At 39.1% G+C, this 23,548-nt stretch overlaps 1 protein-coding gene across 2 annotated transcripts in view; it reads right to left on the bottom strand.

Moving 5' to 3' along the window:
* LOC117968928 (zinc finger matrin-type protein 4-like) overlaps positions 1 to 21,184 on the bottom strand; it is an 85,813-nt gene extending 64,629 nt beyond the window's left edge. For both annotated transcript variants that reach the window (XM_059008620.1, XM_059008621.1), the window contains exon 1: positions 21,046 to 21,184. In XM_059008620.1, coding sequence (XP_058864603.1) covers positions 21,046 to 21,132 — 87 coding nt within the window. In that variant the 5' untranslated portion in view covers positions 21,133 to 21,184. The remainder of the gene's footprint in view (positions 1 to 21,045) is intronic.
* Between the last annotated feature and the right edge of the window lie 2,364 nt (positions 21,185 to 23,548).

Raw genomic sequence — 23,548 nt, 5'->3', positions numbered from 1 at the left:
GTACCCTTGAGCAAGGTATTTTACCTAGATTGCTCCAGTAAAAACCCAACTGTATAAATGGGGAACTGTATGTAAAATAATGTGATATCTGTATAATGTGAAATAATGTATAATGTTAAAGTTGTAAGGTTCTTTCACCAAGAACAAGCAGAAGAATTGTGAGGAAGGTTAATAACAATCCAAGATTGACTGCCAAAGATATTCAAAGTGAATTGGCTGCAAGTGGGACTGGGGTTTCCTTTTCAACCTTAAGTCGAATATCGCATGGTGAAGGTCTCAATGGTCGCAGGCCAAGGAAAAAGCCACTCTTAGGAAATCATCACAAGGACAATCGCTTAAAGTTTGCAAAATGGCATTTGAATGATGGATATGAGTTCTGGTCAGTGGTTTTGTGGAGTGATGAAACAAAAATCGAGCTATTTGGTCACGCTGATAGTCGTTACGTTTGGAGAAAGTCTGGTGAGGCGTACAAAGAAAAGTACACCATACCTACTGTCAAGCATGGAGGTGGTACTATCCTTCTATGGGGCTGTTTTTCCTCCAATGGCACAGGAAATTTAGTTCCAATACATGGTAAAATGGATTCCATAGCATAGCAAAAGATAATGGCCTATATCTGAAACCCTCTGCTACAAAACTTGCTATAAAGCACAACTGAACGTTCCAACATGACAATGATCCAAACACATCAAAATCTACTTCAGAATGGTTAAAGAAGAATAAAATCAAGGTTCTGGAATGGTCTCGTCAAAGTCCTGATCTAAATCTGATTGAGAATCTTTGGTATGAGTTGAAGAAGGCTGTGCACAAGAGAAGTCCTTGGAATTTGAATGAACTGGAACAATCTTGCGTTGAAGAATGGCCACAAATCACTAAGAATCATGCCAAAGGCTCTTTGACAAATATCCTAATCATTTAAAAGAGGTTATTATTGCTAAAGGGGCCTCAAATAGCTGTTTCTTGTAACTTGCTTTTCCTCATTCACAAAAGCAAAACTTTTGCTACAAAAGATTTTTCCTATAATTCTTTGTTTTTGAAAAATTTCTAGAAATTATAAATTTCCATTGGGGTAAGTAAACTTTTGACTACAACTGTATATATCAATTCCGACAGGGTAATAATGGATATGACTGTACAGTATTAGAAGTCTGATATAAAACACATTGCTTGGAGAACCCTTAGGGAAATAAACTGACATCCCCCATACAAACAGCTGCTGGAAGGAAATGGGAATTGTAAATGGCAAGCTATATCCACTGCCCCTGAATTATTCACAAGCTCAAAGGTGCTCCTGCTCGATCTCCTAATTTGTTTTTGTGGCCTCAAGCTGATTAGCAACAGATAATCGTTTCTGAACAGCAATCCTTGTTAATACTGCATTAGCAGTTTTACCATCCACCCCACTTCTGCAGTGAGGCAACTGACATTGCACACGTGACTCTGATATTGGAAGTCAATTACTAACAGTTGTTATAAAACATATTGACCTCAGATTCCCTGAGTTAACTACTTCGTAATATGTCCTTGTTAAACTCAAAATATACTTTATTATGATACAGGCATGTCTTGCCTGCAAATCACTTATTATGTTTCTCTGTCCATTCAGGTCACCTCTGATTTATGTAGGCTATGAAAGTTATAGCAAATGTGTATTTTCGTTTTTTAAACATGATAACTAGGGGGGCTCCCGAGTGGCGGTACAGAAGATTAACAGAAATATTTTGTTCGCTACAACCACATCACAAGTGTGTGCTACTGATGGCAGGTGTTTTAAACTATTCCTGAAACGCAGGGACTTTCACTTCACAACCCGAGAGCATTGCGCGTCCACAGTCTGCCGATCACAAAGAGAAACTGGAGTCTGAGATGAACAGTAGCACTTCTTTCCACGTATGCACTCGATTTTATCTAACTGTCACAAGAACCCAATTTTCAAGCTGGCAGGAAGGGACTGCTTCAATTCCAAAAATGTGAAATAATGTGAAATAAAAAATAAAACAGCCCTGGATTGTATCTTTAACAGCAGTGTATCACACAACCCTGCCCATTACACAGGGTACACCTTCAGTACACCTTTAATAAGATTAGCCACGGCTATGCAGGTTTGAGAAGAGTTGACACAAAAACCTTCAAATGTCATTTATTTTTTTACTGTCATTTTACCTTTTAATCCTTGTGATTTCTTCTTTTCGCAATTGCTCAACTACTGAATATGTTTTTATTATATTATACATCTTTGTTAAAATGTTTACACAGTGTAGAAGAATCAGTTGTCTTCCATAGATATACAGGTTGATCAGAAAGTGAGTTTACCACATCAACCCACCATATCACTGATGTGGTAAACTTACTTTCTAATCACTCTGTATGTGACACAGGCTAGATTAACCAATGCGTCTTTACATAAGAAGAACATAAGAACATAAGAAAGTTTACAAACGAGAGGAGGCCATTCAGCCCATCTTGCTCGTTTGGTTGTTAGTAGCTTATTGATCCCAGAATCTCATCAAGCAGCTTCTTGAAGGATCCCAGGGTTTCAGCTTCAACAACATTACTGGGAATTGGTTCCAGACCCTCACAATTCCCTGTGTAAAAAAGTGCCCCCTATTTTCTGTTCTGAATGCCCCTTTATCTAATCTCCATTGTGACCCCTGGTCCTTGTTTCTTTTTTCAGGTCAAAGAAGTCCCCTGGGTCGACATTGTCTATACCTTTTAGGATTTTGAATGTTTGAATCAGATCGCCGCGCAGTCTTCTTTGTTCAAGACTGAATAGATTCAATTCTTTTAGCCTGTCTGCATACGACATGCTTTTAAACCCGGGATAATTCTGGTTGCTCTTCTTTGCACTCTTTCTAGAGCAGCAATATCCTTTTTGTAACGAGGTGACCAGAACTGAACACAATATGCTAGGTGAGGTCTTACTAATGCATTGTAAAGTTTTAACATCACTTCCCTTGATTTAAATTCAACACTTCTCACAATATATCCAAGCATCTTGTTGGCCTTTTTTATAGCTTCCCCACATTGTCTAGATGAAGACATTTCTGAGTCAACATAAACTCCTAGGTCTTTTCTTTATAGCAGAGCCAGCGACAACCAGTGGTCTGCCACGTTGGATTTCCTTTTGGACATTGAATCTAGCCTGCTTTACATATGGCAGCTAAAACTGAATTCACAGTCAAACCGCATTCACACAGACTTATAAAAATTAAACAGCACTTGAGTAGTTGCAATTAAAACCACTCTGAACGGTTGCAAACATCATAAAAAAAGTAAGGGAAATGGAAGGAAAAACAGGAAAGGAATGGAATTTGGTGCTACTCATTCTTTAAGAATAAACCAGTGAGGACACCCGACAGCCTGGTGGGGCTGTATGCATTATGCAAAAATCAGTTCACTGGCATCCCATGCGTTTCCCTCAGGAGGGCTTGAGTATTACTGCTCAGGTTACAGGTGAAATGAGCTGGAAATGTATCTCACACCCACCATGCAAACCGTTACAATTGCGAATGCAACTGAATGGCAGGCAGTGGGTGTTCAGGTCAGGATTGAGGTGGACTCTCATTCTTGCAGAGCTCTCATTGTGCCAGTATTAAGAGCCACCACTATTTAGACTAAGAAAATAGACTTGGGTTGAGTGTCTCCTTAAAAATAATGAGATTACTGTCTATGCACTTCCAAAGCAACTAGACTTTTTTTTTTTTTTTTTTTACCAGAGCTCAGTTAAAGCTTTTAAGAGCATGAATTATTAGAAGCTCCAAATCCTTTTTTTAAGCACAGCCACAGTACGTGGGCTTGTCATACAAATGATCGCAGCCCCAGTGTCGCTAATAAATCTTCAGCATCACTGTGGCAACTGTGCTAACAATGAATTAATTCAGCTCCATTTGAAGGAATGCGTCTAAAAATCTGCTTAACAAGAGCCTTCTGTTTTTAATGATCAGGGAACATAATATATATAAAAAAACTACATGAACATAATTTTATTTAACATCAAGTTATCAAAGACTTAAGTATAAGTTAATTATATGGAAAACTACAAAGCGGCGTGTAATGCATTATGTTAACATAACATTATTCAGCAGATTTCATTCGAGTTTATGAAGCAAAATTAGTTAATTCTATATGGAGGGTGATGCAAAACTTTTGGCGACAGCTGTTGTTTATGGTCAAACATTTAGCATCACCACAGACTTACAGTATTATTATTATTATTATTATTATTATTATTTATTTCTTAGCAGACGCCCTTATCCAGGGCGACCTAAAATTGTTACAAGATATCACATTATACAGTTGGGTTTTTACTGGAGCAATCTAGGTAAAGTACCTTGCTCAAGGGTACAGCAGCAGTGTCCCCCACCTTGGATTGAACCCACAACTCTCCGGTCAAGAATCCAGAGCCCTAACCACTACTCCACACTGCTGCCCACAGTACAGAGCTATTCCTTGAAGAATACTATACCTAGCGCTGAAATGACTCAGCATAGCTTGAGATCTGCTGAGAATCCAAAACAGCAAGCAATTGCACATAAAAAGAGAATGCTTGCTTGTTACACATTTGGGTTGCTGGAGTCAGTTAAGGAGGTGGAGGGGGGCTTTGCTGATATAATAGAAAGTGCTTAAAAAAGATGTTGAAGCAATAAAGAGTGTCTATGAGTGGTTAAGGAGAACACTCCACTGAGCAGCTCAATAAAAGCTAAGGACACATTTACCTGACCTCGCTGGATGTATTCAATTATGGAAGTGAGGTACCTAAGCTGCGAAGAGCGAAAGGCTAAGCTGGCGCACTACCCAGGAGATGGTCATATGCCTGCCACCTTTAAATCCAGCTAAGGACAAAATAGTTCTCTTTCAGTGGACTAGGGTTGGAACAATAATCGGTTATTATGATATTATCGGCAATTGATTATTTATTTCACCTAAAAATGATTACCGATAAACTGTAACATCTGCAATGTTGTTTGTCATTTAAAGTTAAAAAAAGTTATCTTTCTCTCTCTCGTCCTGTAAACAAGCGATTTGTCTCTAAAGAGACGGTTGGCCTCAGAAAATAACTCAGTCACGTCCTCTATTGTGGGCAGCAGTGTGGAGTAGTGGTTAGGGCTCTGGACTCTTGACCAGAGGGTCATGGGTTCAATCCCCGGTGGGGACACTGCTGCTGTACCCCTGAGCAAGGTACTTTACCTAGATTGCTCCAGTAAAAACCCAACTGTATAAATGGGTAATTGTATGTAAAAATAATGTGATATCTTGTAAGTCGCCCTAGATAAGGGTGTCTGCTAAGAAATAAATAATTTAATAATAATTTATTGTTGGACAAAACACAGGTACAGCCTAAAAAGCAGGCTAAGAAAAGAGAAAGCAAAAGAACCCCTAACTAGGGAGAAAGCAGCAATTAACAGGGTTTTTTTAAAGATAATTGTGATTATCATGATCTTATAGCCCATAAACAATAGCTTCAGTGGGCATTAGTCCACGTCACCACTTAATTTGACACACAGTCTTTAATGAAGCTCAATTACACTATTTTCATCTACCACCAATTAATCCCAAACCTCAGAACAGGTGCTGCTGAAGTGTACACAGTGTGTGCTGGAGTCTGCTGTGGGATGTCCTTCTTTGTGTTAAACCAGGAAACGATGCTTCCCCTAGGGCCCTTTCTGGCACTAAAACAATCTTTATTTTGAAGCCTGGCTTCCGGGGGCACTGCCGTAAACAAGCCACTGTCCTTGTTGTTTTTTTGGGGTTATTGACTGACCTTTTGTTGTATCCCACAGGGGCTATCAGTCTATCGGCAGCCAATTCACTCAACTTTCAGAAACTTGGCACATAATGTGAATATACCTGAGGCCCCAGCCAACTCACCCCATCTGAACTCTCAAATCCCCACTGGCTTTCAGGCAAGCTCCTCTTTCCCAATGCAGGTAATTGCCTTTTCCATTTGGTTTAATTGCTGAATTGTTCTATACTGTAAATGCGGTTATATATAGAGAAAGTGCACTAGAAAACTAGTGTACTGTGCAGTAGCTGTAGTAGGAACATCAAACATATAATCGCAGTCTTAAATGACTGCATCTTTACAATTTACTAGGGGCAGGTGTAACTCAAATGAAGCTACTGTCAAACAGACCAATATTTATAGTATTAAACGGGATATTGATGGAATTTGAGATCTTTCACCAGCTCACCCTGAAATCTCCCTGTCCCATTTTAGGCTAACCTGTGTTAACACATTTAGACTGAGAGGTTGCATTTGCACCATAAAACTGAGATATTCATTTGTGGCTGCCCGTAATACCTTACGCATGGCAGGGTTTCCGGATTCAAAAACAATCAAGTGGAGATCATAGTTTTATTCCCAGTTGTAATTAAAAAATGAGCCATCAAGGCATACAAATACAAGATGCTCCCCGGGTTTGTAGTGGAACTGATTCCCAGTTTATGGTATAACAATATTTTGTGAGAATCACCCCTCCTCAGTTTATCACAGCAGCCGTTTCACTTGTTTGATTTCCGATTCCTTATTTCAGTGTAGCTTTTTGGTCCTTGCACAGTAGTTTATTAGCACTGGAACCCATGCAATGTACTGTGGGCAACTGCAAATCCCTGAATAGGAAACTAATTTGACAATGCAAGATCAATCAGACATTGTAAAACGCTGTTCAGCATGACGCAGTATGCCCAATATAGAATTAATTTTAGCTAAAGTGCATGCGTGGAGCGCTGTAGGTATTACTGAGACGTGACCGACCCTGAGGGAGAGGAGGACAAGCATTGGAACAGCACAGTGCTTACTGGATCAAGACACCAAAGCAGGCTTTGAATATTCATGCGCTCCCTGAACAGAAAGCAAGCATGAAAATCGTGTTAACCCCCCCCCCCCATTATCATAATACTAACAGACACTGTATGCAATTCACAAGCTGGCAGAAACGGAGTGATTGCTCTGAAACGAAATGCACATGCACAAAAGTTACAGCTTCAGCTACAGTAATAATGCCCTATATTTCAAGTCATGTACACCATGCTCTGTTGTAATGATCTAAACAAGAGCAGATCTTAATATCTATATAGTAATCCTGCTTGTGCTTACCCCGTTTCATTATGAATAAATGAGGCTGATCCTTATATGGTACAGTGACCAGCTGAGCTTGTAGAGCTGTCCCTTCAGTCTGATTAGTAGAGTTATTTCTAGACAGCAACCTTTCTGCTTTGTGGATGTCCCCTGATTGTTTAGCAGACCCTCACTGCACAGTCAGTCGCCAGGCTTTCTACCTCTAAAAAAAACCCCAGATAAACCAGGTCAACTCCCCAGTCGTCGTATTCAGAGCAGTAGAAGACAGCATCATTCATTACACAAAGTGAAGCAGACAGGGTCCCCAGTGGCTCACCTAGTGAAAGCACTGGTGCTTGGAGTGCAAGGTGAGTCTGCAAGCTTGGTTACATTAATGAATTGCTGATCAGGGTGCAATGCATTGGCCTTGGAGCTCCCACTGGGTTAGAGAGATCAATCTGGCTATGAGCGCGTCCGCGTGGTGTGCAGGGTGAGTCATACAGGCAGGGAAGCGCACAGTCGCGTCCTCGGGATTCTGGAGGGATCATCGCATTGGCCTTAGTGCTCCCGTGGGTTAGGGAAGCAAAACCAGAAAATTTCCCTTCATCGCGCTACAGCGGACCCTACTGGCCTGGCGTCCAGTGAGCTCAGGCGGACACCTGCAGGGCTGGCCTTTGTCCTACAGTGTTCGGGAGCTCGCTGACATCCGCTCTCGAGTTCCTGGGTGTAGAAGAAGAAGCTGGCTCGGTTGTGGGATCGGAGGACGCCCGCTGAACCTGTGTGGGGAATTATTGGACATTCCAAATTGGGGAGAAAATCGGGGGCAAAATAATTGGGCACTCTGAATTAAAAAAAACAAAGTCCATACTGGGCTTATAAGAATAATATCAATCTTATGTTTAGTCTGCAAGGTGTTGGGGATGTCTTTTACTTCATACATGCATCACGTGAATTCACTGTGTTTACCTCTTTCATGCAACAAAGAAATGACCACAAGGCAAATCACGGCCACATTAACGTCACATTACCACCTGTTGAGACTGTATTTGCCTTGTCCGCTTGTGGGACTTGTGTCTCTGATCCTAAAGCAAACTTTGCAAGAACCCGCAAGGGGAAACCCAAGCCGGGAGCTCTTCTCCAGCACAGCGCTGCCACGATTTATCAATCTGTCAGCCAGTAATAATTTATAGGCCTCCGGTTGCCCCTTCTCCAGTTGTGGAAACCACTCAGCCCTCCCCTCTTACTTTCTTATTATACAACTGTTCCTTTCCATATCCTGTCATCATCACATGCTTGGAACAATATGTTTTTTGTCTCCAGGTCATGCATTTTGTATGCGCCCGGCTATATGGTTGAGCTATTGCGAATGAGAATTCATTCTCGCTGACGTCAGTGGTGTCACGTAACACTGGATTAAACATTTAGTTTTGTGTATGGCTATGCATAAAAGCATGAACGGGCTCCTAATTCAATTAGCCTTTCCAAGGAGCCCGGGTTTGGAAATGTGCCTGTGGTACTGTGTTGTATTCCCATCTCAATGCACCTGTTTCTGGATGGGATCACGGTGGCACGAGACTCTTAAGAGTGATGAGCAGAGCATTGTGCTCCTATATTTCCACAGCACATTATACTTTGGTCATGGAACTGGTATCTACTGCCTAAGAATTTTTACAGATAAAAAAGTGGGGGGGGGGGGGGGGGGCACAAAATGTTGTTTGGTAAAAATAGAACATGCTGTGTAACACTGTTAACAGTCCCAACAACCACTTCCTGTCCTCTATAAAATCAAATCTGTTGTCTTGTAGCATATTTTAATAAATAATTACATACAGTGCAATAGGCTAATTCCCCATTCATTGAGGGCTGGTTTAAAATCAGGCCTACCATCACAGCCTACTTTAGCTCCCATTGGACTTTTATCCACGTCACTAAACCAACCACCACAAACTCTGGCAAAATTCTTAGCAGACAGGGGGGTATTCAGGTCACATGATCTCTCTCTCTCTCTTTCTCTCTCTCTATCTCTCTCTCTCATCAGAATAAGTGAACCCATGTGACAAGGAAGTTTCAATGCTACAAACCACTTTTTTCCCAGCCTCTTCCAAACAGGTGAACTACTAATGATTAGAGATATTTTTTTCCCCACGAGAATGACAACAAAAACACACATGCATTTCCACAACAAATAAAGAAAAAAAAAACACCACTGTAGCTCGGAGGGATCCAATTCATTTTACCTTTAGAGTTATTTAATAACCTTCAGAATAGATGGATAGATTGCAACTAATATGTTGTTTAGAGGCACAGATCTGTGCTTGCTGTACAGATCCATGCTTGTTGTAAAATATCTGTTGCTGTTTAAGACCTCATTATGTAGAAAAATAAATAACTGTCCGAAGCAGAAGAGGTGGACATAAAAAAAAAAAAAACATTCACAAAATTGTAGGAGTGTTAGGTACAGCATCTCTACCACCATCAGGGCCATCCGTTTTCACAATCAGTGCACTTATGATCCATCAGTGGGTCATGCAGCAGTCTGTGTGCTGGAAGTGATATATATTTTACTCAGCAAATACCCTGCGGAAATTTCCACTCGACCACTTCAAATTGTCTCCGTTGATGAGCAGTTAATTGCAACAGGGTTTCTAATCCCATTTTCCTGTTACAAATAGGACAGATAAGGAAGCCCCCTGCCTTTGAAACATTATTGTATTTCTTAATCAGTGCAGTATGGCAGGCATACTCTGCTATTTAGGCTAGTCTGTGATCTCTATGATCTCTTATAAAAGTTTCCAAGGGGATTTTTGCATGGTGTTTTTTTCAGGTTTCCCATGCTTTTTTTCCACTGCCATACATTTTCCATAGTTTAACCTGGTTTGCCATATTTCTTACCATACTTTTATAAGGGAATGTCCTGGGAGGATTTGGCAAAGGAAATAGGTCACGTTATCCTATACAGGGCTCATAATAAATGCTTTTCCATGTCTACAAAGCCACATTATTACAGTGAGATTAAATGATATAGACATTTGTGTCAGACAATTGCAAAGCCTAACATAAGACTAACTTAACAGACACCAATCTTAATACCACTGTCCCTAAAATGATATTTTGCAGCCCTCTTTCCATTAGTTCAGTGGTGTAATCAAGGTGGTCAAGAAATCACCGGGGGGGGGGGCTTAAAGGTAATGTTCAGATCATGAACAGAGACTAGCACTGAATAAATGAAATCAGAATACCATTAGCAGCTAATGTAACCCCAGAGTTGCAGAGCTACAGTCCTGTTGTCTTGGTGTCTTCATGTTTTAACATTCCTCTCTTGAAGCTAACAAGTCTTTGTATGAGAGCAGCAGGGATGAGTGCAGTGCCTCTTTACTGATGCAGAAGAGGGCATCAATGTGTCCGTATGGTAGTTTAGACACGTGTTTTGAATGAAGGGGCGAGCATATTAACCACAGCTGCTGACACATGAAATAACAACGCGTAGGAAGACTGGTGAAAGCACTAGCCTGAAACGATTGTTTTTTTTATTTATTTTTTCCCCATAAGCAGAAAGTATGAAATGCATAGTCTAATAATGGGCAAAGTATAGCGAACTGCAAAATTATAGCAACAACAATTAGACACGCTCACACTGCATGCAAATGCATGGTACATTTTCAGTTTTCACATACTTTTCCCCTGGTTATAATATGCATTTACCATAGTTATAATATGCATTTACCATAGTTATAATATGCATTTACCACAGTTATAATATGCATTTAACATAGTTATAATGTGCATTTCCCATAGTTACAATATGCATTTACCATAGTTATAATATGCATGTACCATAGTTAGAATATGCATTTACCATAGTTATAATATGCATTTAACACAGTTATAATATGCATGTACCATAGTTATAATATGCATGTACCATAGTTAGAATATGCATTTACCATAGTTATAATATGTTTCTCTATGTTTTTAATGTGTTTTTTTACACTTTGCTATGCTTTTACTACGAGACACACAATTGTTCAATAAGGATATGTTAAAGGTTCATAAGGGTTCACGGTACACACTGATAAAAGCTTTCAGCCTAATCAGTACTTCATGGGCCATAAGCATTGATCCGTAATCAATCACGTATGTATTCATGTGTGATATTAATACCATTATAATAATAGCTTCCTTCGATCAGAATGTTCCGCTACATTCCCAGCCAATTACACGGCTGTAATACCTGTTCCATGGGGTCTTATTACCTTTACTATAATGCTGTATTACTCTGCTTTATGACTGGAAAAAGACCACCTTAAAGGTTATTACAGAGTCGCAATGAAAGCATGTTGGTTTGCTGCTGATGGAAACAAATGGGACTGATTTCAAATTGACTTCATCTCTGCCCTCAGTGGGGTTAGTTAATTCATTCCAATAATACAAGCATCAGTGCCCTTTATTCTATGGATTTGTGCTAGCTTAATTCAATAAATGGATAAGGATTACACAGAGAGTACAAAAACTGATCAATATTGGGCTGGTTTTAAAATATGCTAAAGCGCTAAAAAAAACTGTGAAAGAATACAAAATATCAAAAAATAAACAGAAACATACATCACCTTCTTAAACTTTCCAATATAGAAAAAAAAAACACCTACCACAACTCAATGTAGAATTTTAATGTGTTGATTAATACAAGTTGTATCTGTAAAACCAATGCCAGCATGTTCTGATGTTCAGTCCATAAGAATGAATTGGTTTACAACTGCATTGGTGTTCTCCACAGTAAGAGATGAGGCTACCATTTGTAGAATGGTCCCACAGTATTTCAGCCACTGTGCACCCTTTCCAAATGATCTCCAATCAGTGGCTAGCAGTGGCACTACAATGGCAATGCAACAGAGCTGCGCCGAGGGGCAATGGCAAAGCACAAAGCCATTGGGATGAGACTGCCATCGGCAGAATGATACCACAGTGGAAAGGAGACTAAGTGTGGCTGCTCAACACTTGACACAAGCTATACAAATCTGCAGACATTCAGACCATCACCATAACCAACCACAAATGGAGGGAGCACCTCCCCAGAATGTGGCCCACCTGAGCTGCAGTTACCCCCATAGTATAACTCACAGCAAACACTGATGGGCTGCAATGCAATATAAGCACCAAACAGACAGGGTGCTATCAGGACCATTGCATTGTACTGTATTGGTTCCCAAACCATTGTGTTGCCGTGGCTGGTACAGCTGAGGTCTGCTAAAGGCGAACAGAAGTGCATACACTCGTATTATAATAGGATCACAATGAGATTTTTTTTTTCTGTATAGGTGAGCTTTATTTCTTTCAGTTTGGCTTCAGGAATTAATCGGCACGGGGCAGTGCTGTACCTGTCCCCAATAACGTTTGTAGTCTGTGCTATCAGCAGCCTGCTGAATTGGTTGCGCAAGCATGACTGCTTTTTAATTTATTTCTGCAGGTATTTGTTGTAAGGCTGGGATTTAAATCCAGACACGAGGAATCAGTTTCCGTGAGCCTTGACACTTCCCACCTAAGCCTGATATTTCCAAGCAGTTTATCTCGGTTGCCACCTGTTCCCGTCTATTCTTTTTAGCCCGCTTTGTTAAAGCTGTTTGGTCAAGCATGACATTCCTTGATTTGAACACGGCATTTCCCAAGATATTTGTAACATTTTTATTTCATGTCACACTATGTTTTTTGACAGTTAACATTTTTTTAAAATTTGGTCATACTACCCTTATAAAAATGTCCCATAGCAAAGTGTAATAAAGCATGGGAAAGCATAGTTAGGGCATGGTAAAGACTAAAAAAGTATGGTAATGCATATTAATAAACATGGCAAACCAGGGTAAACTATGGTAAAGGCAGAGTATAATAACCATGGAAAAAACATGAGAAATTAAGAAATGTGAGTGTTCAGATTATAAAACGCCTTAACAGATAAAAATGGATTTTAAAAAAAGATGTGGTTTAATGAAGGTATGAATTTAGACTTAAATTATAAATCTTACTGCACTTTATTTAAATATTTAATGTATTTAACCAGGAGATTTACCCATTGAGACAGAGGTCCTGGAAAACAAGAAAACAATTACAATGTACAAACAGCGCAATACAAACATGTATAAAAACACCACATAATTATAGACAAATTGATAATATTTGAATAATGGCTGCAAATTATTGTGAACATCAATAGTTTGAAAGGCTTGCATAGGAGTAACATCTGACTAACAGATATTTTGTTGTTATTACGCAATGATATTCCTAGTTCTGAATATATTCTCTATATATTGTCTGGGGCAGCAGTGTGGAGAAGTGGTTAGGGCTCTGTACTCTTGACCGGAGGGTCGTGGGTTCAATCCAAGGTGGGGGACACTGCTGCTGTACCCTTGAGCAAGGTACTTTACCTAGATTGCTCCAGTAAAAACCCAACTGTATAAATGGGTAATTGTATGTAAAAAAATAATGTGATATCTTGTAACAATTGTAAGTCGTCCTGGATAACGGCATCTGCTAAGAAATAAATAATAATAATAATATAAACTGCCCTAATCCATGATGTGTCACGTGATCCGCCTGAACAAAACCATCACGACATTTGCTATTGGAGGAAATTCCCCATATGACTCGTCTGGATGAAATTTGCCACGACAGCAACACGGCCACGCCACGCTTAACTTCACTTTCATTGTAAGACTGGAGTATGGAACGTGGTGGTCCTACATCACAACCAGTCGATGATAGTCAATGGGACACCGTACAGACATTAAGGTCATGGTTTACTGAATGTCTGAGGTCGACCTGCATCCAGCAGTCCATCTTTAAAAAATAATTAAAGGAATCCACTTGTAATAGGTCAAATGAAAAGTATTGTGGATGCTCAATTTATAGAAAGAAACACGTTTGTAGTTAAAATCTATGTAGAAGGGATTTAAATAAATATTACTGCGTACACTGCTCAGCACAGCTGCAAGAGGGGCATGGGACCTTGAGCTTGGTTTGAACACACAGAGAGAAAGTAAGCTTGCAAAAGCAAGGTTTACCTTCACACACACACACACGTTTAGGCAAGATATATAAGACAGGTATTTGAGAAGCAATGTTTGATTAGGTAACTAAAGACTGCTTAATTTCTGCTTATAACTAGTGGGCTTATTATTGTGTCTAATGATAACGTATGACTTTTGGAATCAATAAAGGAAACTTGTTAAATTCTGCTTAAATCCTTGTTTTGTGCGCTCCTTTACAGACATAATTTAATTTCCTTACACATTGGAAAACCAAATTCACAACTAACACAGGACAGTCTCGCAATTTTGTTGAGAGCCGTGCAGCTGGAACCTGAATAAATCTGCCTTGATATTTCAAGGATTTGAAATGTCCCATTTGTAAAAAAAAAAATTGTCAATTAACATCAATATAAAAAAAATAAAGAAAATTGATTACTTACTCATGCATATTGCAGGGGCATAATCTGAATGAGTTACAAATTGCTGAAATCTAATTTCATATTGATTCTACGAAACGAAAAATGACAGGTCACAGTAACTTTATTAATCTGCATACAAGTGATGGATCTACAAAGGATGCATCAGAAACACATGTGCACAGCTGGGCACTAGCAAGTCAATATTACAATAACCAGCACCTGGTATTAGCAAACAGTGCCATGGGTTGACATTTCATGAGAATTAGGTTTAAGTTAAATGATGTTGGAAGCTGTAAAGGGAGATCTACGTGGTGTCTCAAAAGGTTTTCGCCATCATCCTCTCATTAAAGGTAATACAAGCGAACGCACTATTTTCTCAAAGTGGAATTTGATCTCTGCCTGTTTTTCTCTTTTATTGGCAAACAAACCTCCCACATGCTCAATTCCAAGCCACCTCCTCTTCAGCCTCAATGAGTTCCGAACAACTGCATTCTGGAATGAGTAAAGTGAAGGTTCCAGACAGCCTGAGGAGAGGCAGTCAATCCAGTGTCACAATGAATACTTGCTTGTGCACTGTAGCTTTTTTTTGTTTTGCCATTTCTTTTTACAAGACAAGATAATAGGCGTGTAGTCAGGTGGACTGATGTAGGCATTAGACAAAACATTCATCTACTTTTTCTGAGGCTGCTTTCCTACTTCAGCCAAATAACTATATACGTTACAACTCAGCTAACTGAGACAATGAATGAGGTTGTGAGTTCTGCAGTCATTATGTTGGATAACCTCGAAGCTAACTGGACTCTCATTGTCAATTTTGTTTCAGGCTGCCTAATTTGGACATTAGTTATGAACATTTCAGACTTATGAACAACCTCCATTGCCAAGGGGTTCCTAACTCTGTGGTAGCATTCATTTCCTCAGCAGGTGTCCGTGTGTCGGAAAACTGTGACCTGGGAAATAAATATTGGGTCAAATACAGAGCTGCTCCAATGAATTGATTAATCAGTGATCGATTGCCGTGGCTTTTATTTATTTATTCATTCATCGATCGATTAATCACCCTGGTGCTCTATTTTGATCCTCACGCATATATTATTTACTGTTTTGCGTCTTGATTCTTAAAGTGTTCTTAATTACTGCTGATCAGTGTTTAAAGTGAAGACCTGTAGCTGCCTAACCCACTAGCTCATTCCTCTAAGAAAAAACTGTTTTTTGTTGTCCAAGACTTCACATGCGGTTATGGATTCTACTGACCCAGAGGTGGCCCATTTGGGAAGATCTGCTGGTGGTCTGTGTCTGGAGCCCTGTTTTATTTAAATAACAGTGGTTAAGGCTATCCCACACAATGACAATTTACAGTAACTGTACAGTTTTCACATATAATCGTACGCTCCTCATTGTAGCTCCTCCACACACTTTCAATTATCCTATAATATAGTTTCAGCTCCCCTTGGCCCCTTGTTCTACAGCGCTAGGGGGGCTCTACTTAGCGATTCTGCTTGCTGATTGTACCCCTCATAGGATTTACAGAAATTATTTTGTTAGTTCAAAGTATTTTAAGATATGTTTCGAGACACTTCAAAAAGATTGTGAGGAGTCAAATGTTATATTCTAAAAATTCCGAAGACTTTCATCCCAGCTGTACCAGGACTGTAAAACGTGGCATTCCTGCTTTGTGTTCCCTCCCATGCGCCTTCAGTGCAGCCCAGAGAACACCGTGCAGCATTCATGCTTGGTCACCTCCCAGGAACAAGCAGATGTCTGGATGGCTCTTGAAAGAAGCCTATCCTCTTGATAAAGCCAACAGCTGATCCAGTCCAAAAGACCTTTCATCTACTGATGTATTACCTTCTGTGCAGAAACTCCACATCAGAATCAATATGGTATAAAATCTCGTAGCACGGAACCTCCTGGGAGTTATCCTGCATCGCAACAAAGGTCTGAGAAATAAATATTAAGCAATTTAAATAGCTCCCCCTGGGGCCAAGTGATATGCACCTCTGCTCAATGCAAAGCTGTTGAATGTTAGTGATGGGAATAGGTGGGAGACATTAACATCAATAAGCAGATCGTCCGCAATGACAGATTATTGTCTTTTTGTTTTTTGCATTGTTTGTTGAACCTGAGCTAAATGATTCAACAGAGGATTCATCATTAACGGTCATCTATAACGTTCCTCTAATTCCTTCCAGGATCTGGTGGTGTGCATCTGTAATTTGCACATTCTTGGATACAGAAGCACCTGCCAACCGAACATCTGTTGTTCGCCTTATGTCAAAGTCTGTTGTGAATCAATATGACTTGAAACAGGGAGACGCAACTTTTATATATTACAGAATACATGTCAATACTTTTTTTTTTTAATCAGTCATGAGAGAGACTCAACGCAAAAACGTGTTTGTCCTTATTATTATTATTATTATTATTATTATTATTATTATTATTATTATTATCATTATTATTATTATTATTATTATCAATGTGCATCCACATAAATGACACAGCAATTTCCTATGTGTTCTAATACTGTATGTTAGGAGTTTGTTTTAAGATGTCACACTTATGTAAAGCACAGCACCTTGTCGTGGAAGAAAAAAAAAAACATGGATCTTTAAACATGAACAATCCTCACATTGCAATGGAATAGGAATAGGATTCTACATTTCAGACAGGCATAGTGCAAAAACAAATTGAACAGTGCTGAAGTCTGTATGATTGGTACTGCAGATCTCAACACCGTTGCTAATCAAGTCATTACAATTCTATGCCTGCCAGCGTTTAGATCAACTGATGAATCCCAGTATGTTTTAACGTTGTACGAAGCATTGCTGGTGTCCTTTTCAACTAGCTGTGCTCTTGTCAAGAGTGTCTTGGAAGCCTTTACAAGAGGAAGCAGCGAGGGTCATATCAAGTTACAATTGGGACATCATACACAAGCTGGAAACATCAATATTAAAACGCGTTTTACAAAACATGAACATACCGTATGCAAGTCAGAGAAATCCCTGAGTAAGAGCTTAACAGACCATGCTTTATTAAAAAATTCTGTGGATTTCAGCCAAGACAAGATCATCTGGTCTCAAAAACTGTCCAACCCTACTGGGACTTGGAAGCCAACTTTGGTCACCGTTGAAGTAGTTACTAGGAGAATGATTTGGTTAAGTTTACTGGGATATTTCGGAAGTGTGCCAAGACTATGATTAATAAACTGTGATAAGGGATTAAATGTCTGAGCAGGAATGGAAATAAGGCTCCCATTGCATAGCAGTTTGATCCAATCCTGATTTTACGCTAAGACACACCTGAGCTTGTTACCTCTACACTGTGGCTATGTGGGGCAGCAGTGTGGAGCAGTGGTTAGGGCTTGGGACTCTTGACCAGAGGGTCGTGGGTTCAATCCCAGGTGGGGGACACTGCTGCTGTACCCTTGAGCAAGGTACTTTACCTAGATTGTTCCAGTAAAAACCGGGTAATTGTTAAAAAAAAATAATAATAATGTAAAAATAATGTGATATCTTGTAACAATTGTAAGTCGCCCTGGATAATGGCGTCTGCTAAGAAATAAATAATAATAATAATATTCAAGCGCCTAGTTATACCTGGAATGGGTGGAACTGTTATGCAATAGGAGTCTTATTTCCAATCCTGTGTCTGAGTGTATACTATCACCTGGAAGATCCCTGAAGCTGACCTGCAACAGGGAGATGCAGATTTTATATATTACAGACTTGCCCTGCAGAAACGTGTAATTCTAATTTCAACACAGACGGACAGAATCTAACACCGACAGCAGACAACTATGGGCAATCACAGTACTGAAAAGGCTGAACATTTTTTTTCACACCTGCAGTTTGGGTTACTGTCTGTTTTGCTAAATATAGATTTTATAATTCAGTAGGCATAGCTGAACTGCAGATGGCGGTATGAGATCTGTTTTTCCTGTACAGTAAAGAATACACTTTCTAATCCCACACAGAAATACATTTGAGGTATAAATAGTGTATAAAAACATGAAAAGCTGCAGCAAGCCTTTCAACCCTAAATGATTTGTTTGAAGAGTTGAAGAATGCGAAATTAAGTACAGTAACTCCTTTATTATACATGAGAATAGGACAAGAAAAAAAAAGGTTTTTGGCATGTATGTGTACACCCTACCTCAGACTGGCACTGGGGGTCCCGTGAGGTTCCAACGGGATTAGGTGATAACATTAGGGGTTCAAATAAAACGGGACCTTGCGGTCCCTCCAGGACTGAATGTTACGTCACAAACAGTAAAAGTTTTAAAATGACTGAAAATAATAATAGGCCGTTGCATCCATAAACTAATATTTAGCGCATCTGGGGGGGGAATTTGCATTGCTAAATTGTTCTAGTTTATGCCAGACCAAAAACAACATTCACCAGTTTAGCAACTATAATTTAGGACAAGTGGAGTTCCAAATTATTTGACGTAAGCAAGAGTATTTTTAAAATGCTGTTGAATATTTTATATTACCGTCATCAACAACAACAACAACAGCGCACGAGGTTAGTCTGGGACCTCGAGGAATCACTCAATAAGTAAAATTATTTGACAATGCATATCAGACGTATGGGTTTATAAATCAATAATCAACTGCATTTTTTTTTTCCAGCAGCACAAATAAATAAATACATATTACATACATTGAATGGCATTTTTGAGTGCGTGCTCCTCGATCGTATCATGCGTCACGCAATTTATAACCTTTAAAAATTGTAATAACATTTTCCTCACAGGTAGAATAACCGCTGAAGCAACCCCTCTGGTCAGGGTATTATATTATTTATTACTAATGGGGAACAAAAATGCTAGATTAAACATATTACGAAGTCGAAGCTGTGATTAAATAACAGTACCGGTAGGCTACAGGTCAATTAACCCCCGACGATGCTTCCCCTGGTTACTGACGTCAGAGGGGCACACAAAGGTCGTTACACTGTGTATGTCGTTCGTAAATAGAAAATTATTTGTGTTTTGGTATTCGCGTAGATAACCTTTTTTTAAATGTATTTAGGTATTTATTTTATTTCTTTAGGTATTTACTTTTTCTACTAGTATATTATAGTATTTTTGACGCAAGGACTTGTGCTGTAAAATATAGTACTGTACAACATTAAAAAATAAATAAAACCAATGCAATACCAACCCCTGATAATGAATTTTATATTGTATTTTTTTTTTTATGGGACAAAGTATACATTTTTAAAATGACTTATAGAAAGCGCAGAATAGCTAGTCCAGTTATCGGCCAGCATGTATATATATTTGCACTCTGCTTGGGCTGCAGTTTTTACACATAGACCCATAGGTCGCCATTTTCACTAAAATGTTCATCTTAAAAATGCCATTTACAAAACTGTGCCCAATAAAACAAAATGACACGTCATAAAAGCCGCTGACGCATTACTATAATTTACAACACTTCTGACAGCATCAGCCCCCATCCGGGGCACAGGAGTAAACACGCCAGCTTGCTCAGAAAGCATTGCCAGTGTCCACGCGGTATGGCAACAGCGCTTCACAACGCCAAATGTATTTAAATCATTTCAGTACCTTCAATAGTAGGTGTATTAATTTCACACTACTGGAACCAAATGTAATGGTATAATAATAATAATAATAATAATAATAATAATAATAATAATAATAATAATAATAATAGAAAATTAAATATGATTTTCTTGTTCCCGAATAACATTGTGTGCCTATGTGTATTATCCAAGAATAAATGTTCCATTAGTAGTAATAGCTGTAGTAGTGTTATAAAGAAATGCTAGTCGTACAGTCCTGTCTAAATATGTAAACTACAGTTACAGTTTGCAATTACAGTTTTTATATCTAACGTCTTTCTTTAATTGCATTGATATTGTCCCCGATCCTATCACTACTAAATAAAGTGCCCCAGCCTCCCCCTTTTTACTCTGTTCACACCTGTAGGTTATACAGGTCAATAGATTCAGATTTCAAAGATGCTGTCCGCGAGAGCGCCTGCTGAACTGTACAGCAATAGATTAGAATCTGTCAAGCCTGCAGATTTCAAAGACGCTGTCCGCGAGAGCGCCTGCTGAACTGTACAGCAATCCAACTCCATTGCCAAAGTGTGCTAATGAGATGCTGAGCCTGTCGTTGCAGGCTATTGCAAACTCTTACTCGTGTTTTTCTTGCGGTCTAGTAGTATTTCATGCAACAAGATAAATCACGTATCGTGTACATGCACGACACAGTATCAAGGTTTGTAGCCCACACAATTAGTTGCGTGAAAATGGATGTGTCCAGACATACATGTTACGTGAATGGCAACTGACGTCTTCTTAGTTCCTAGCGTGCAATGCAGCACTTTTCAGCTTGGATTTAAAAACAAAAGTCCAAACTTATACAGACAGCACGCTTCAAATTACTTTCATTTTATATAGCTCGTTACGACAAAAACACGCTCTTCGGCTGAAGTGCTGGGGTAGAAAGAAAACATGCTAGTTTAACCGTTTTTAATGGTGTATTAATACAAAGTGATATTTATTGCGGACCTACCTGTAATTCCAAACTGTAGTCCTGGTACAGGTGAGTAGGGAACACCTTTAACTGATGCTGCACTTGGAGGGAGACGGTATAATCCATTTACTAGCGAGGTAAACTGCTTGTTGCTACTGTGAGATTCTTTCCACAGCTGCCCGTGGTACTGTAGTAACATCGGATGCTACGCCCCGCCTCTCTCGCTGCTCATTGGCTGGTTGGCAGTACTCCACAAAACGCCCACCTCTCAGCTCAAACAAGGTTTCATGCGTTGCTACCAGTTGTCTGACAGGTCGCTTATTGCTAACAGAGCACCAGGTCCAACAAGTAGCATCGCCGTGCGCCACTGGGATGAAAAAAAAAATAGTAATACAATGCAAACAAGCAAAAATAAATGTATGAGCAGTCGTAATGATAAGCACAACAGTGTAGTTTAATCATACAGTACGCTACGCTTCCAGCTGCACGCATACACACACACACACAACTGCATACCGGTATGTACTGCAATAACATACACTGTGAATCTATACCGTACATCCGTATCACTATGCTGTACAACCTTTTTGGGGGGGGGGGCATGCTGTATATTGTATAATTGATACAAACCTAAGGAAGAACTAAGACTTCTAGTCAAACGCATTATTGTAATCACGGTATGCCGCCACTGTTCTGTTTTCCACAGGAATTGTATTTTTGTTTGTTAATTGCATATAGTTTTATTCCATCGTTTAGTCGTTGCGAAATCAGAATATGTGGATATTCCAGTTTGATAAGGTATCCCAAATGTTACTATACTGCTCTGAGAGCGAAAGCTGTATGTTCAGTAGCTGTATGTTCATCGCTGGTATTTCTGTGGTCTTTGAGGAGACATAGTTATAATATGTTTAGCTTTATTGCTAGACAGCATTTTAAATAAATAACAACATTAATCGTGGTATATATATATATATATATATATATATATATATATATATATATATACACACACACACACTATTATTGCTTATCCAGGGCAACTTACAACTTTAACATTATACAGATATCACATTATTTTACATACAATTACCCATTTATACAGTTGGGTTTTTACTGGAGCAATCTAGGTAAAGTACCTTGCTCAAGGGTACAACAGCAGTGTCCCCTACTGGGGATTGAACCCACAACCATCCGGTCAAGAGTCCAGAGCCCTAACCACTACTCCACACTGCTGCCCTATATATCCTGCTTGCGCTTGGATCCTTGCCCGATAATTATGAATGACTGATAAAACTGTGACACGCCGAACTAGAAAGCGGATTCTTAAAATTCTCATTGCAATGCATCGCCAGCCTCTGGAGTGGCAATTTCCAAGACAAATGCGAATTCAATTTTGGTGAATGGAATTTATCTAGCTTGATTTATTTCGAAACTGTAGCTATATATTTAGCCTCCCTTTGACCATATACTGTTGTTTACAGTGCTTGCATATGCGTTAAATACTTTTACAAAAGAAACTATAAATGGCAATTTAATTTCTAAACTAATGAATGATGCATTACCCCGAAGGAACCAGGTCTATTATAATGTCCATTGGATTTCTGTAAAAACTCTCATAGTGTTATGTGTTAATAATTTCAGTGTGCAAAATTATATGGTCAATAACGATAAAGGTATGCCTCAAACACATCAATACATGGACTCATGTGTGAATAATGCGCCAGTGGTTCACAATAGTGTGTGTGTATATATATATCTATATATCTATATATATATATCTATATCTATATATCTATATATATATATATATATATATATATATATATATATATATATATATATATAATTGCATTTGATTAACTGTCTTCAGTTGGCTTTATTAAATCATTTTTATAATCATATTTCTCAAAAACTAATCAAAAAAACGTTCTTCAACATTATGCTAGCACAGGGGCAGCTACAATGGTTTTGATAGAATGGTACCATATTACCCTATTCATGTCAGTCATGCCATCTGATGTGAATATGGTAGCACTATGAGGATGCCCATACACCAGGGTTGAGAAACCTGGGGCCATTGAACCACATTCAGCTACCCAAGTGGTCAACCTGCAGCCCCTAAATATAGTAAGCCTGCCCTATGGATGCCCAGTTTAATGTAACAAATAACAACACCCACCTGGATTTTTCAGATATTTCCATTCAGAGAATAAACACGTTACTCAATACACCCAGTATCGTAAGTGTTTATTCAGAGAGTCGAGTAAAACAAATAACTTGCATATAACCCAGCTTCGATAGAGTGCTGCATCACCCCAAATAGGGTTTACTGCGTGAACCTATAGCAACAGTTTTACAGAGCGCACATCTTGGCCCGGGGTTATTTAGAATTGGCGTGAAACAATTCCTTTTCTGTCAGTCACTCTGTGGGATAGATGTGAACACTGGCAGCTGAAACAGAATAGATATGAGCGAAAAACAAGCTGAGGAGATGAGAAGGGGAGGCAAAGTCCTCTGACTGACTGAGATCAAAGAAGAGACG

The sequence above is a fragment of the Acipenser ruthenus genome, chromosome 37, assembly GCF_902713425.1.
Source record: "Acipenser ruthenus chromosome 37, fAciRut3.2 maternal haplotype, whole genome shotgun sequence".
NCBI classification, from domain to species: Eukaryota; Metazoa; Chordata; class Actinopteri; order Acipenseriformes; family Acipenseridae; genus Acipenser; species Acipenser ruthenus.
This window is presented reverse-complemented; position numbering and strand designations above follow the sequence as displayed.